Source organism: Sinocyclocheilus grahami, unplaced genomic scaffold, assembly GCF_001515645.1.
Source record: "Sinocyclocheilus grahami isolate Dianchi unplaced genomic scaffold, SAMN03320097.WGS_v1.1 scaffold1083.1, whole genome shotgun sequence".
Lineage (NCBI taxonomy): Eukaryota > Metazoa > Chordata > Actinopteri > Cypriniformes > Cyprinidae > Sinocyclocheilus > Sinocyclocheilus grahami.
Window position 1 is genome coordinate 272,120 of NW_015506262.1, and position 15,800 is coordinate 287,919.

At 39.2% G+C, this 15,800-nt stretch overlaps 1 protein-coding gene across 1 annotated transcript in view; it reads right to left on the reverse strand.

Moving 5' to 3' along the window:
- ldlrad4a (low density lipoprotein receptor class A domain containing 4a) overlaps positions 1 to 15,800 on the reverse strand; it is a 106,314-nt gene that overhangs the window by 59,504 nt on the left and 31,010 nt on the right. Inside the window, exons 2-3 of the mRNA XM_016252034.1 lie at positions 14,431 to 14,893; positions 2,441 to 2,578 (exon numbers count right to left, since the gene is read on the reverse strand). Coding sequence (XP_016107520.1) covers positions 2,441 to 2,578; positions 14,431 to 14,470 — 178 coding nt within the window. The 5' untranslated portion in view covers positions 14,471 to 14,893. The remainder of the gene's footprint in view (positions 1 to 2,440; positions 2,579 to 14,430; positions 14,894 to 15,800) is intronic.

The window sequence follows — 15,800 nt, forward strand, 5'->3', positions numbered from 1 at the left end:
GAGTAATGATGCTGAAAATTCAGCTTTGAATCACAGGAATAAATTGCATTTTGTTTTAAATTGTAAATATTATTCCACAATATTTTTTTTTAAACCTTACCGACCTCAAACTTTTTAATAGCAGTGAACATTTTACTGTTATTTTCTTAAAATGGAGTGCAATAATATTAATCAAACGATATTTGTGGTTAAACATCATATTTAAGTTTAAAGATCCTTTATGCAACCCAAGTATCACTATTTTATATGAATATTAACTTAATTTAAATCACAGAAAAAATAGCCTCTTGAATGTTGATATGTTCAGAGGAGGGAATGTGTCAGTTCTAGCACATTTTAACCTCTGATCTGCTAAAACTTCGGTTGTGGTTTGGTAACTTTGGTTATTTAAAATGCTCTGCTGCTAGTATTGCAACCTTTAGCTTATATTTTAAAACAATTTGCACACAATGTGTAGTGTACATTACATACTTCAATTTGTACATTGCTTGATAGAGAGCACTAAGCAAACTGTGGAGTAATGTTTGATTAAACCAGAATAAAACTTGACAGATTAGTCAATTATCAAAAAGAGTTGATATGTTGGAGCCCTAATGGATACTTCCATCTCTCAAATCTGACTGGATAAGCCACTTTCATTATCGACTGAAATTCTGTTTTAATGCGCCAAGTCAACATATCTGCAGTACCATCTACAGTTATGCTAATGAACTGTATTCCTCAGCAGAAGAGTCGTTCTCACACTTGTGCTCGGTATGTTTCTAGCATAACTGTGGTAAGATAACTGCACCACATGGCATCTTGTGGCATAATGCTGTACGAGGTATCAATAAAACAGGATGGATCAGCAAAGACAACGGCAGAGAACACAGAGCAAAGAGATCTGCAGTAGAGTAACAGCAGTTCAGCTGTTTTCAAGGTAGTGCAGCTTTTCCAGTAACAAGCCATTTTTTCCAACAGGTAAGTGTTATATTGCTGTTTTCATGTCACAATGATAATGCACAGCCAGCCTTGCAACTGATTCTGACACTAATCAAACACACTGCCGCTCTCCAGCACTGAGTCGGATTCATTTTAGTGAGTTGGTTCGTTTGGACCTGGGTCAGAAATAAACTTTTCCATTAAGGAGCAATATTTGACCCTGGAATTGATTTCCAGGCATCTTTTACATTCGTCCGAGGGCAATTTTTATAATTGCCTTATTAATTGTGTGTTTGTTGTCTTTAATGTCAAATACTTCAATTTAACCAATTATTTCAATCAATCAGAATACTTTAAAATGTTATCAATAACAACAAACTGTTTAAAATGCCATATAAATGATATATTTAAAAAATAGGAACTAGTAGGGCTGCAATACAATGACAAAAAAACATTTTTGTCAAAGTTACTCTTGATAATGTAATAATGACTATTGATGTCGATTAACAAAATACATATAAAATGTTTTTGTGTTTGAAGAAACAGCACGTCATATTCTGGCAATACAGACAAACATGTTGGTCCATGACGCTAGTGTAGTCTAGCACAAGTTATGCAAAAAATATAAAATAATAATCACTGAAGTTATTACTGATTGAGTGATTAGCGAAATATGGAAGCCCAATTCCGCCACTAAATCAAAAATAAAACGATTTTTTTTTTTTTTAATCTGGCAATTCTGAATTGTGAGATATAAACTGGCAACTGCGAGTTATAAAGTCCAATTCTGCAGGAACAAAAAGAGACAGTTCTCTTACAATTGTATGTTTAGATCTCAGAATTCGGATTTTATAACACACAATTGCGAGTTTAAATCTTGCACGTCTGACTTTTTCTCAAGACTGCGAGTTTTCAGCGCTGACTAATCTAAACGCCTCTGATTGGCAACTGCATTCATAAGCTCAACTGAAATGTATATGATTGGTTATAAGGCTTAATTATGCTAAAAACAACAGGAAAAAAGCAATCTGATGCAATGTGCACAGATCTAAACGTAATTCCATGAATTTACACTTTTCACATTTCATTTTAAAAGCGACAGCCATAATACATTTTGTTTAATTATGCAGGATCAGTTTTTGCCTCTTTATCTTGAATTTGTGGGCCATTATTGTTCATTTTGGTGGCATTTTTGACACAAGCCCCCGTTAACTTCCTATCATCTTAATATACTGGTTCAAAGAAAGAAATGTTTTCATTCAGCTGTATAAATTTGGGTAGATTTTATTTGCTCCTTCACATAAACAGTGCTCTTTTTAACCACATAATCTAATAAATATTTAATTTAAAGACACTAAATCACCTAATTCGCTTCAATGCATGCAGCTACTTTTGGTTATACTTTTTCTGAAGGGTAGTTTGACAGTAGCCGAGTGGTTTTCTACAGTAGCACTGATGCAATATCACCTGTCAGAGATGCAGATGTGGCGTTGAGACAGAGGTGGGCGGATGGACTTACACTGGATGGTGTCTGGAGGTGGAGGTACAGCAGCAGGACAGTGTTCCTCATCACTGTTGTCTCCACATTCATTCAGATGATTGCAAATCAGCGAGAGAAGTTTCAGACATCTGCCATTGGTGCAGTGGAACTTGCACTCTGCAGTAAGACAAAGAGAGGAATGCGTCTTTAAGGGTGGATGGTTAGGATTGTTATGACACAATGCAGCACTATTATACAACTGAAGGCATCACATACCAGACAGACTGAATAATTAAGCATGTGCAGGTTGATGCAATGCACCACATGCACAATTACAACTTGGCTTTGGGTGGAGTGGGGGTTTTTTTTCAAAACTTTATAGAGCATGAGAAACATTTCTACCTAGTTACTCTAAGACTAGTCTAAACCTCAGACGGTACGCCCATGGACCGTTCACAGGCTGTCTGAGGGATATTGCACACAGAAATGGCAACAGCAGGCTAAAACCGCAAGCTCCAATCTGATTGGCTGGCTTCCAAACAATTTATGTTATTCAGAGTGCACAGGTTTTTAATCAGTTCATCAGCTTGCTGATGTGGTATCATCTATTATAGATTAGTGTTTCCAAAACATCTTGTAAACAAACTGCGGTTGGCTGCGCCACATGTCAGTCAGACAGTGTCTTCATGTCTAAATGGGCGGTTCTTTGGTTAAATAAACAGCAGCATGGACCAGACTTTATGCCGGAAGTAAGAAGTCTGGCTCTGTAAGATGCGATGCAGAATCAAACACACATTGTTAATGAAAGCACAATGTGTGCACTATATTACACGCTTTATGTGATGAACCTGCATTATTTTAGTAATTATAGTATTATACTATTATAGTATTTAACAATATGAATTAGCATTTTTTTAATATATATTTTCAGTTTTAATTTTCATTTTAGTTTAAGTTTTAGTCATTTTTGTAAATACCATTGCCATTTTTATTAATTTTTTTGTGTATATACTGTATATACATATACCTCTTTAAAATAATTACATTTTGGTGCTTTGCAGCCTGAAATGAAGATTGTTTTATCCAGCTCTATTCACTCAGTGCAACTTATAACATCCAAGTGAAAGATAAAACACCAACATGTCAGAAAAAAATTACAAAATTAAAAAACAGAAACACAGAGTTGGAAAAAGGGTCACCCCCCTCCTAAAAATGACTTGTAAACTCAATCAGGTTTAGCTAATCACCTTTTCAGTGGCACACAAAGCCATTTGAGTTTCAACTGTGATCAGCTGTGGTCATTTTGATCAGCTCAGCATGAAAAGAGCTTTCCTGGATTTCAGTCCTTGCTAATGCAACTGAAGCAAACAATCAATTATGGGTGGCAAGGCACTGTCAGAAGATCTCCGGGATAAAGTTGTGGACAGGCACAAGTCAGGAGATGGATACAAAACAATTGCAAAGTCTTTATCAATGCCTAGAAGCACAGTGAAGTCTATTATTAAGAAGTGGAAGGTATTTGGTAAAAATCTCTGGATCAGGACGTCGCTCCAACCTGGATGAAAGAGCCGGAGGAAACTGGTCAGAGAGGCCACCAAGAGGCCGACAGCAACTCTGAAGCAGCTGCAGGAATTTATGACAAAGATCATTTATCACTGTATGCATGTGCCAACAATATCACAAATTATCCACAAATGTGGCTTGTTTGGGAGGGTTGCAAGAAAAAATAAAGGCCACATGCAGTCACGACTGAGCTTTGACAAAACTAAAATTTAATTATTTGGCCTCAGCACCAAACGCACAAAATCCAATACAGCTCACCATCCAAATAGCACCATTCCTACAGTAAAGCACGGAGGTGGTGATATCCTGTTTATTTTATTGTTTTAACTTTTTTTTCTTATTTCAGCTTTCAATTAATGAAAATGAGTTTTAATAGTCTTAATTTCAGTTAATAATAAAACTGGAACCGGCTCAAATTTATGTCATTATTAGCTGTAAATCATGGTACTTTAATGTTGCTTTTCTTTTTCTTTTTGAAAGCCTATGTCATTGTGTGGGAAAAAAGCAGCTCAGACATTCTGCAAAACATCTCCTTTTTTGAAATCGCATGAGATTGGAACATTATGAGGGTGATTAGATGATGACAATTTACGTTTCTGCGTGAACTGTTTCTTTAAGGAATAGATCAACACCACTGAAAAGATTAAATGTAAGCTTAAATAAAGACAAAAATGTTATTTGCCATCATAATTTCTCCCTTCAATTTAATAACAAAAGAGCTTTGCTAGTCAGGTGCACTTAAAAGATCCCGAGGAAGGGAACATACGAGGCAGTTGTTTGGCAGGCTGCTGTGAATAAAAGAGGTCAGGGATGTCGTGATGGTGTTTTACGGGTCTCATGATGCGTGACCTGACACCGCACCCGATGACATAACATCTTCAATAAAACATTCACTTCAGAGTAATTACAGCGGGCAGGATTTCTGCGAGCTTGTATCAGGCAGTTCACCGGCCGCTGTCTCGTCTGTGGCGTTAATCGCAGATTTGATCACCAGCAGGGGAAATGAGACACCATGTTTGAGACGCCAGTCTCTTCACAACGCCCAAACAAACTCAAACACACTCGTGAGGACAGACAACTATCTATCTGTCTCGAGCAGACAGCCAGGCATGTCACTCAATTTCAGGATGATCTAGAAATGCAGAGCAAAATCTGAGCCATGCAGGCACTGCTGATTTTTACAATTTCTGAACAAACTGTGTCTGAACTGCCATAATGCTAGGGTGCTTGGGTTCATGGCTTTCAAATCTTTGAAAGAGATTGTTTTCGAGGCACTTGAAGCAAACTAAACATACACGAACAGAACTGCATTCTGTATATTCTCTAAATATCTGAATTGTGTACAAACATTAACGAAGACAGCCTTGCCATTTTTTTTTTCTTGCCAGTCCAATATTGTACCATTTCCGATTTATCCGCACCAAAAATTCAAATAAAAAGAACTTGTGGCTGGTTGCTTTACATTTTGGCCAGACAGTATCTTCCTGTCGAAGTGGGTGGACTTTATGTCGTCACTCAGACATAAGTAGCCTATATCCGATTTCTTCCCCATTTCTTCATCTACCAGGCTAATTTATATGTATAGTGATTTTCACAATACACATTGTTTTAAAGCTGTTTTACAGAAAATCATGATGTTAATGTTCACAATATCTTAATATTTCCATGCCTTATTGTTGCATTTAGCAGATTAATGCTGGGAAATGATATAGTTTACATTTTGTGATGATACAAGCAATCAAGCAGCTGAGGTACAGATAACACTTTGCAAATTTACTGCATGCATACAGTAAAAAAAAAAATAAGAAAAAAAAGATTAGTGGAGTACATTTCATAAGAAAATACTATTGCAGTCTTCAAAATTTCACATTTATTTAAAGTGCTACTTGCTGTTCCCTTGTAATTATTTGTTAAATGTACACTTTTTGAGTGAAAATTGTTTCTTAGTTTCATTTCCTTCAATTACATTTTCTGTAAGTTACATTGATGCGCCAGGAGATGGTGAAAAGCTGCTTTATGAGGGAGTCACTGAATCATCCAGTCAAACGATTCATTCAACAACGCAGATTGATTCAGGAATTTAAGAGAATTATTGAATGTTCACTCAACCGATTCATTCAAAAGCACTGATTCATTCAAGAAACAAGACAAATAGGTCTTTGTGAGCGAATAATTACTCAAGGGATTCGGGAAAAAAACACTCATTCATTTAAGGAGCAAACAAGTATGGTCTATGAGAGAATCATTGAATCGTTCAAATGATTCATTCAACAAAAAAGAGGATCCTTATGAGTGAAACATTTACTCAAACGATTTGGTTGATCAGTTTTGTCGTGTGCCGCTTTAAAAGCTCTGATTGGCTGTCAATTCTTTTATCATTCATCAGCTGGAAAAAATAGTTCTGAAAGTGATTCTAATGTTAAAGGGGTCCTATTATGCTCTTTTACAAAATCTTGATTTTGTTTTGGGGGTGTTTTAATTTTACATTATTACAACACCTCTCTCCTCAGTCTGGCATGTACGGCTCGAATAGTTCCTGTATCAAATGAAGGCCCGCCTTCTGAAATACGAAATGTGCTGTGATTGGTTAGCTGGGCCAGTGTGTGCTGTGATTGGTTAGCTGGGCCAGTGTGTGTTGTGATTGGCAGCACTCGGCGCCTGCTCGGGAAATGTCATGCCCCTTACCATAGGTAAGCGAGCTTCAGTGTAAATATTGCGTCAAAATCAAATCAATTTGAGCGCGATTTAAACCTGGGTGATTGTAAGCACTCTAAGTTCGTCTGCCTTGGGAAAGCTAGCGTGTCTCCGACATAGTGATAACACTCATTGCCTTCTCTAGTGCAGCTCAACCAGGTCTTATCCCATTCATCGATATTTGTGATATCACAAATCCCGGAAAATATGCGTTGTAGTCCAAACGAGTCGTTCGTTGTAGTTTTTGAAAAGTGATTTCTGTTAAATAAAATATCTCCTTTTGAAGTGGACTTTGAGCTTTGTAACTTTGCAGATCTTTTTTATGCTCAAACAGCAACATTACAGACAAACTAAAGTTGAAAAAGTGAAAAAGCATAATAGCACCACTTTAATATTCCTCTGTGCCATTATCATTATAACTGTGGTGTTGACTCTGCTATCCTATTAAATTCAGAATGATTTTTAAAACTTTATCTATATTGTTATAGTTAATATCCTTGGTGTGACCAGGCCTTTAGGCCGTTTAGTACATTTGTCAGTGTGTCTGATGCAGCAGTTGTCCTGCAATAGAGCAAGATACTCTGTCTCACATGCTTTCCGTGTCTGCTCAGCCAAACTGATGCTCTCTGACTGCTCTCTGTGTCATCGGCCGCTCGTCGCACAATCGCCTGCCATTCTCATGACTCATCCGACCCTGATAAGACCTCGAACCACCCCGCGTGTCTGGGTTCTCCTCCCTGGTCTAGCTGTTGATGTCACCTGCCCTCCGCTCCCCTGAAGCAGTCAGACAAGGCCATCTGTGTGCAGCTGCTCGGCCGGTGGAGATCATGGGATGGATGGGTGTGAAAGAAGCCTCAGTGCCTAAATTTAACCCGCACTTGGGATTTGGAGTCCACCGGCAAGTTCAGGCCAATTGTGTCAGCTGGTCATGACTGCGGTTTGTTGTCTTTTTTGTCTTAATTTTCCACTTGACATCATGAAACAGCATTCATAACCCACTTTATTTCCATAATGTGACCATAAAGTGAAACAGGATTTTCAACAAGAAAAACTAATGTAACAATTTACATTAGGGAACGCTTTTCAATAGTAACTAGTTGCTTATTAGCATGCATATTACTAGCATATTGGCTATTTATTAGTGCTTACAACGCACATATTATTGCCTTATTCTGCATGACCATATTCTAGATCTTTTAACCCGACCCAATACCTAAGCATCACTACTACAACAATTGAGGGAAAACTCCTAGTTAATAGTGAATGTGTTCCCTAATCTAAAGTGTTACCAAAAAAAAACACAATGAATGGCAGGACTTGACTGGATCATGAGCAGTGGGCGTTCCATTCCAAACTGGGCTCCTCCCATCCTGAAGCACCACCAACGGCCACTTTTGGATGACTTGGATGCAGAGAATGAAGGTGAAGTTCACCTTCAAGAGCATCTCCAAAATGGTAATACTTCAAATTATTGGCTATTATTGTTGTACACTTTATTACATAAGTGTTAAGTGACATTAACTATAAAGACTTAAGAAAGGCTGCATTGCTTACATTAGTAGCCTTAATCAATGAATAAATGCCCTGATATACTTCAAGCGAAATCGAAGAACGAACTGATGTGACGTCATTTCGAACAAAATCCGGCCAAAAGGAAGTTCGTTTTGGGAGTTCGAAACGGCTTGCCAAAGTGAACTTTCTGCAAAAGTTTGTTCCGGCTGCAAAACACCTTCGTACTACCATTGGTCCATGACTCTTACGTCATAGGAGGTGTGAGCTGAGGCTCCGCCTTCTTTCACGTTCTTTTGGTGTGAATGCTGCCGTCCAAACCTTTGTGCAAACTAAACAAGCAAGACCAAGATCTTTTCAGAATCAGCCTTCAAACAAACTCTGGTGCGCTCTGACTGAGACATGAATGCCACACGGATCAAAGACATTAAATTAACCAAAAACAGGAAGTGATGTCACAAGATACGACCCTAAAAAGGACAGAATGCTGAAGCATACCTGGGCTGCGTTCAGCCCCGACAAAACGGTGCAAAACGTTTTTTAAACGGAAACGGTGGTGCGTTGAACACCCTGTGACAAAATACTATGGAACTCATTATAATCAGTGATACGGTCTACACCATAGATATATATATATATATATATATACAGTGGGTACGGAAAGTATTCAGACCCCCTTAAATTTTTCACTCTTTGTTATATTGCAGCCATTTGCTAAAATCATTTAAGTTAATTTTTTTCCTCATTAATGTACACACAGCACCCCATATTGACAGAAAAACACAGCATTGTTGACATTTTTGCAGATTTATTAAAAAAGAAAAACTGAAATATCACATGGTCCTAAGTATTCAGACCCTTTGCTCAGTATTTAGTAGAAGCACCCTTTTGATCTAATACAGCCATGAGTCTTTTTGGGAAAGATGCAACAAGTTTGTCACACCTGGATTTGGGGATCCTCTGCCATCCCTCCTTGCAGATCCTCTCCAGTTCTGTCAGGTTGGATGGTAAACGTTGGTGGACAGACATTTTTAGGTCTCTCCAGAGATGCTCAATTGAGTTTAAGTCTATATATATATATATATATATATACATATCTATGGCCTACACTGGATGCGGCGCGGCACAACACGACAAATCCCGGACAGAAAACTGCTGCTGCGTTCTATTCATGACATATTGACACAAATTTCAAATGATTTTCAACTGTCGCTTTGTCACATCCAGTGTACTAGACAGACTTTAGCTGTTGCGACGCAGACACGGTGATACTCATCTATCGAGAAGAAGCAAAGCAACCTCGGCGTCCGATCGCAGGCCTTCCGCTCCTTGAGTTCTCTCCAGCGCTGGAAAGCTGATCTGATATTTACATGGGTCCTACTTCTTGTTCTGCAGAAGTTTTCCTCTTTTGTTTTTTATCCGCCATTTCTATCTTTCTGTCGCTCGGCTCGCTAATGTCCGTCCTGTGCACTGAACTCTCTCTCCTCCACATCATGAGTAGACACGCCCCTTACTGCTGATTGGCTACAAGTTTGTTTTGCTAGTCGGCCCGAATCAGTTTTCTAAAGCGTTTTTGAAAAATAGCTTACCCCACCTTTAAAGAAGTTCCAGGTCTATACTTGTGCTCTTATTATTTCAGTTATTTTGCCTTTAATGTAAATAAACATGTGCAAACAATATACTTGCTCTTGTGAATTTATTTTGATGTTAATTACATTGTGCCAGCTGTCTCTTTAATACCGCATGGTTTATATACACATGTTGCTGCTGATTGACCTGACATTTTTGACACACTAAGATTATTTTTACTTTTACCGGAGTAATTATTTCTATAATTACTTGTACTTTTACTTGAGTAAAATTTTTGGATACTCTACCCACCTCTGACCTTTAATGATTGTTATTTACTTATTTATTAATAACGTCCATTTTAATTACATGGCAACATGACAATGAAGTATGTCTCGTCACTGTTAGCATTACCAAATGGAAAATAATGACTGTTTACAAACAGGTTTCTGCCAATGGTAGGACAAACGGCTAGTCCCGCCCTCAAATCCCATCACTGGTTGAGCCAAAGTTGCCATGTAAAGCTGAATAGGATCCTTAAACAAACAGAGCTGCAGTGTTTACAAATCAACCTACGGAAGGCTTACCTATGGTTGCCTCTGCATGTTTAGCTGGCATAGGAGAAAGAAGAAAGAAGTCACACATACACCACCTTTAAAAAATGTGTATCCGTTTATTAGCCGGAAACATAGTGTGTATTTCGCTTCTTAAAATGGATTGATACTTTTCTGTCTAGTTTTGGATAACATGTCTTGTGTACTTCTCCGCTGGATTTCTCCTCCAAGGCTGCGAAATGAGTTTTGTTCTTAATACCTTTAATCTTATTTGGACCTCGTCTCCCACACATCACGCTATATCTTTTGTCACTTTCAACACTCCCCTCCCTGTCTTTCTCCCTCAGTCTGTGTCTGTCGCCGCCTCCAGGTCTTGGCTCCTTTATTAAGAAAAGAAAATAAGAGCGAGGAAGCCTGCAAAAATTTCTGCGCCAAATTCCCCAGCACATTGAGGGGGAGCGGTGTGTGTCGTGGTGAGAAGCGAATGACCTCCGCCGGCTGAGCTCGGATAATTAAGTGTGCATGCATAGCAGAACCGAGTCAAAAAGTGCGAGACGGAGCAGCCGTCGCAATATGTTCTCACTTTATTAACATTTCTGAGTAAAATGTAAAACAGACAAGGACTAGACACTGTTCTACATATAGCTGGTGTGATGGTCTTTTTTTAAAGTTGAAAACTATTAAGCTATTTTGAAACGCCTGTTACTTAAAGAGGCAGATTTAAAGTGCACATATTAGACTGGAGCTTTCAAACAGGTCGGTCCACCGCCACGGCTCAAAACCTAAAACAAGCACAGCTAACCAGAATTTAACCTTGCGAGTATTGATTGTTTTATCTATCTCCCTCATTCCCGTTTGTTTAGTACCGCCGTATTCCCCGGCATTCAGCCCACTTTAAACTCCCCCAACCTATCCGAACCTCCCTACGCAAACCTGTGTGCCGTGGGCTCACAAAATGACAAGAATCGATTTGGAAGCTGTCCACACTCAAAACGCCTCTGCCATGAAACACCAACACAATTCCTACTCCATGAAGACTACAGTATATGTGTGTGAGTGTGAGTGTGAGTGTGTGTGTGTGTGAAGTGAGTGAGCGAGCGAGCACAAGCATCAAAACTGAGTAGCTTCGGTCTCTGTTGCTAGGCAAAATCATGAGCAAATTAAATCAAATCATATCAACACAAAAACAGTAGCTGCATACATCTCTGTGATTGGGATAAAATGAACTTAAATAGCTATTAAAGCGACTTGACTGATCAATGCTACAGACATACATCTAACAAATTACATGATATTTGGGTTGTTATTTATAGTATTTTGTCTAATTACATTTACTAGGCTTTGTGATTGTCTTTCTCAAATGTTTTAAGCAATAAACCATGTTTTAGCACTAACTAACTGCTATAGGCAAAGTGTCTCATCATGCCATGTTTGAATTAAACGCAAAGAAGAACACAACACTCAAGTCACTACCTTTATGGTGCTTTTTTAAGCTTTTTGAGATCCACAAAAGTCATAAAGGTTTGGGATGACATGAAGGTGAGAAAATGAGAAAATAATGACACGTGGGTCATTTTTGTGTGGACTTTCTTTGTGTTAAATTTCAAACCAACATTGTAGCGTTTGTTTGGTTTTGCTAGTTGAAGCGTTTCGTTCTGTTGTGATTTCTTTGACTGACAGGTTGCCTGAGACCGTGGGCCGGTGCTCTTTCCCCTCAGCTGGAGAGCCCATCACATGCTTTTGAACTGAATGTTCTGGTTTTTCATTTCTCTCCATGATGAATAAAATAGCAGAACATTGTGACCCCCGCTCAGCTTGGGGGCCATCCAGTTGTTAAAACAATATCCTCTACCTCAGGTCTCTCAGGAATTTTTGGATGTATGGGTCCAAATTCCACTCCAAGTTCAAATTCCACATCTGATATTAAAAGCTGGACACTGGAGTATTTTCAGTGTCAGCACTTGGCCGGCCCTGAACAAAGGCAGAAGTTTCACTTTCTGAAAACGGACTCTTTTTTGATTTTTGTGAAACACAACCTACCAACATGATAGGCAACTCCTTGCGGTTAAACAGTCATGTATTCTCAAAAACTTAAAGGTGAACTAAGCAACTTTTCATTGATAAGTAATTGATTTGACTTTATTCTAACACCTATGGGGCGTCATCCGCCTATATTTTTAAAGGGGTCATATGATGCGATTTAAATTTTTCCTTTTTCTTTGGAGTGTTACAAGCTCTTGGTGCATGAAGAAGATCTGTAAAGTTGCAAAGACTAAAGTCTCAAATCCAAAGAGATATTCTTTATAAAAGTTAAGAGTCAACCACGCCTACCTAAAACGCCTCGTTCTAACACGCCCCCACATGTCTACGTCACGATGTGGGAAGATTTGCATAACACCGCCCAAATGTTCACGCAAAGAAAGAAGGCGTAACTTTTATTCTCGCTGTAGTATTGTTGCTGCCGCCATGTCATGAAGGCGCTGTGTGTTTCGTTGTGAAAGCGAAACTACTTTGTTTGGTCTTCCAAAAGAGGACGATATCCGCTTCGTCATGCCTGGAGCTGATCCGTGCTGGTCGCTGAGGAAATACATCAACTTTGCGCTGTGGATCGCTGGATTGGCTTTCACCGTGGACGAAGCGGAGTCCAGCCCGGCGTCACATGTGGTTGCCGCAAGCCTACTTTGTTGAATCTGCCAGCCACGCCGTTCTCAAGCCCACCTGCCGCCACTCACTCTAGCCCGCCGGCCTCTGTTCACTCTAGGCCACCACCGCTCACTCTAGCCCACCGTGTGTGACGCTGTGTGTTTCATTGTGAAAGCGAAACTACTTTGTTTGATCTTCCAAAAGAGGACGATATCTGCTTCGTCATGCCTGGTACCAGTGGCGGTCCAGCCTCACTTCTTTCCTCAAGTAAATTTGCACCTGAACGGCAATCCGTAGCAACTGAATTTTATGGAAAAGCCATTTTGTGTGACATGAAAAAAAAAAGTCTTAAACGTTTTGAGTAACATGGGGTGATTAGATGATGATAATGATTTGCAGAAGGTATAACTAAAGATCCAAACCAAAACTCGTACAGTTTTGAATGGGGAAAAATGCAACGCTCAATATGGCTGCTCAAACGCAGGAAGCCCGGCCTTCTGAATGAAAGAGCCAATCGCTAATTGGTAAAGTCAGCGCGTCACTGCAGCTGCCGTTAGAAGTCCCGGTTGCTATAGAAACAGTCAGCGTTTCTGAGACATGCACTCAGGACTGTGCATGTGCACAGGCTGGTCTAGCCTAAATAATAAGCTTTTTATAATGCTATTTGAGCAAAATATACAACATTTATGACACAGTGATATATCAGATTTCTTTGGTAATTTCAAATATGAAATTTAATCGCAAGCTAAGTGAACAGTTTTGTAGGATTTGATGTTTCCCCATTAAAAGAGATAGGAGTTGCACTTGCATGCCCGAGAGGCGTTTCAAAGATGGCCGCCGAGTGACATGACTTGTCTTAAAGGGACTTTGGTATAACTCAATTGGCCTTTCGCAAGCAGTTTGATTGACAGGCAATCTGACCAATCATAACGCAGAATCTACCGTTTTGTCCGACAAACAAACCAGACAGGAGAGTAGATTAATGTCAGTGGACTTGAACTTGAAAATTATTAGGTGGCAAAATATATTCACTGTAATAATAATAATTGCAGTGAATATATTTTGCCACCTGGTAATTATTATTATGAATAATAACTAGGGTTGCAAAGGGGTGGAACATTTCTGGTAAATTTCCAGAAACATTCCAGAACTTTTGGAAAGTTTATGGAAATTTACTAGACATTTTCCACCCCTTTGCCACCCTAATAATAACATAATAATAATGTAATGAGAAGAATAGTGTTATTATTAATCACATTGTTATTGTTGTTGTGGATATAAAAAGGGAAAAAGTAACTGACTGGTTATGTGATAACTGCAAAAACTATGAGCACCCATAGATAATTGTGATAATTGATGTGGAGTCTTCATCTTCAAGCAAGTGTGCATCAATTGTAACATGTAGCTGAAAGTATTATTAATTCATTTATGTTTAAAACTTAATTGAGAAACTTAGGAGACTTTAGGAGAAACTTAAGTTACTTGGGCGATTCTTACCTGTGTTATTATTTGTGGCTGGGTAGTCAGCTGCCTGCATACTGCCCTTGCAGTAATGCTTTTGACTGCAGCTTTAACCAGTCCGGTAGAAAGAGCGTTGCTGTGTGACCGCCATTTTGGATCCTCTGGTTCAGCTTGTGTGTGGCAATTACTCTATAAACCCTCTGGGCCAAAGGAAGTGCTGGATTTGCTAAATGACCACTTAAAAACTCACTGTGGTAAAAAATGCTTGCTAAACAAGGGATCCTATCCTCCAAGCCATGGATATGCAGCCATGGCCAACTGTGCAAAGTTTCACCCTAGAGCTTGGAAGTGTTCAACGTGCCTTCTAGAACGACGTGTCTTTCTTTCCACTTTTCAGGCTTGGCATGTGACTGACACAGATGCCCATAGACACCGTCCTATCCAATGTGCCAGGGTTGTCATCCTTCTTCAGGAATGCTGGAGTTTCATCTTAGGAGAACTGCGGAGAAAAGAGAAAGAGAGAAAACTGGTTAACACGATTATATTTGAACAAGTGATTCCCGTTCCCCTTGGCTGGTTCATTTCGGAAGAGAGCCATATGGAAGGCTACACTGGAGAAACAACCTACTTTATTTGTTCAGATGCAAAAACACAGCAGGGTGGCACTTTGAAGACTGGAGGTAAATATAACTGGGGGAGGCGTGCACACCTCTGAAAGTAAAATCATCTCCAGTTCAAACACAAAGGGGAGAAGAGAAGCTCGCTCAACAAGAAAAGGCAAACGAAATATTGTTAGCAAAAAGTACAAACGTGTAGAAAAAAAGACAAAGCTAATAATATGAATATGTGTAGGGCAGCTCTGGACATGGCAGTTTGGGTTTGACGGCACTTATCTATTAACGCACCATGTGACAGTTAAGCCATTACGTTCCAGAGACTCTATAGCCGTCTATGGTAGAGGTCTGCATAGGCTGGTTTCATTCCACCCTGACAGGACATGTTTCATAAGGTGCATTCTTACGTTCAGAAAAAGCTAGATGGAGCTCAACAGAATGGAAGTGGAAGTATTTAAAAGTTGGACTATTTTTAACCTGATATGTCATCTTTAAAGCACAACACTTATGGATGCACAAAAAACAGCACAAGAAGCAAAGCAGTGGCCAGACATCCATCTGAATATGTAGAGCTGTAGCAATAATAAAAGCAATGTGAAAGGGCTGAATCCAGGCCATAAAAAGCCCCTGTGACCTGACTGACCAAATCAGTGCTGTTTAACACCATCTTCCAATAGTCCAACTTTTAGAAATGCATCTCAAGACCTGCACGTTCTGTTCCATTCTGCTGCACTCAGTCCAAATGTTTTCAAACTGAAGAACTATGTGAAAACTCATTAAGAAACATGTCTG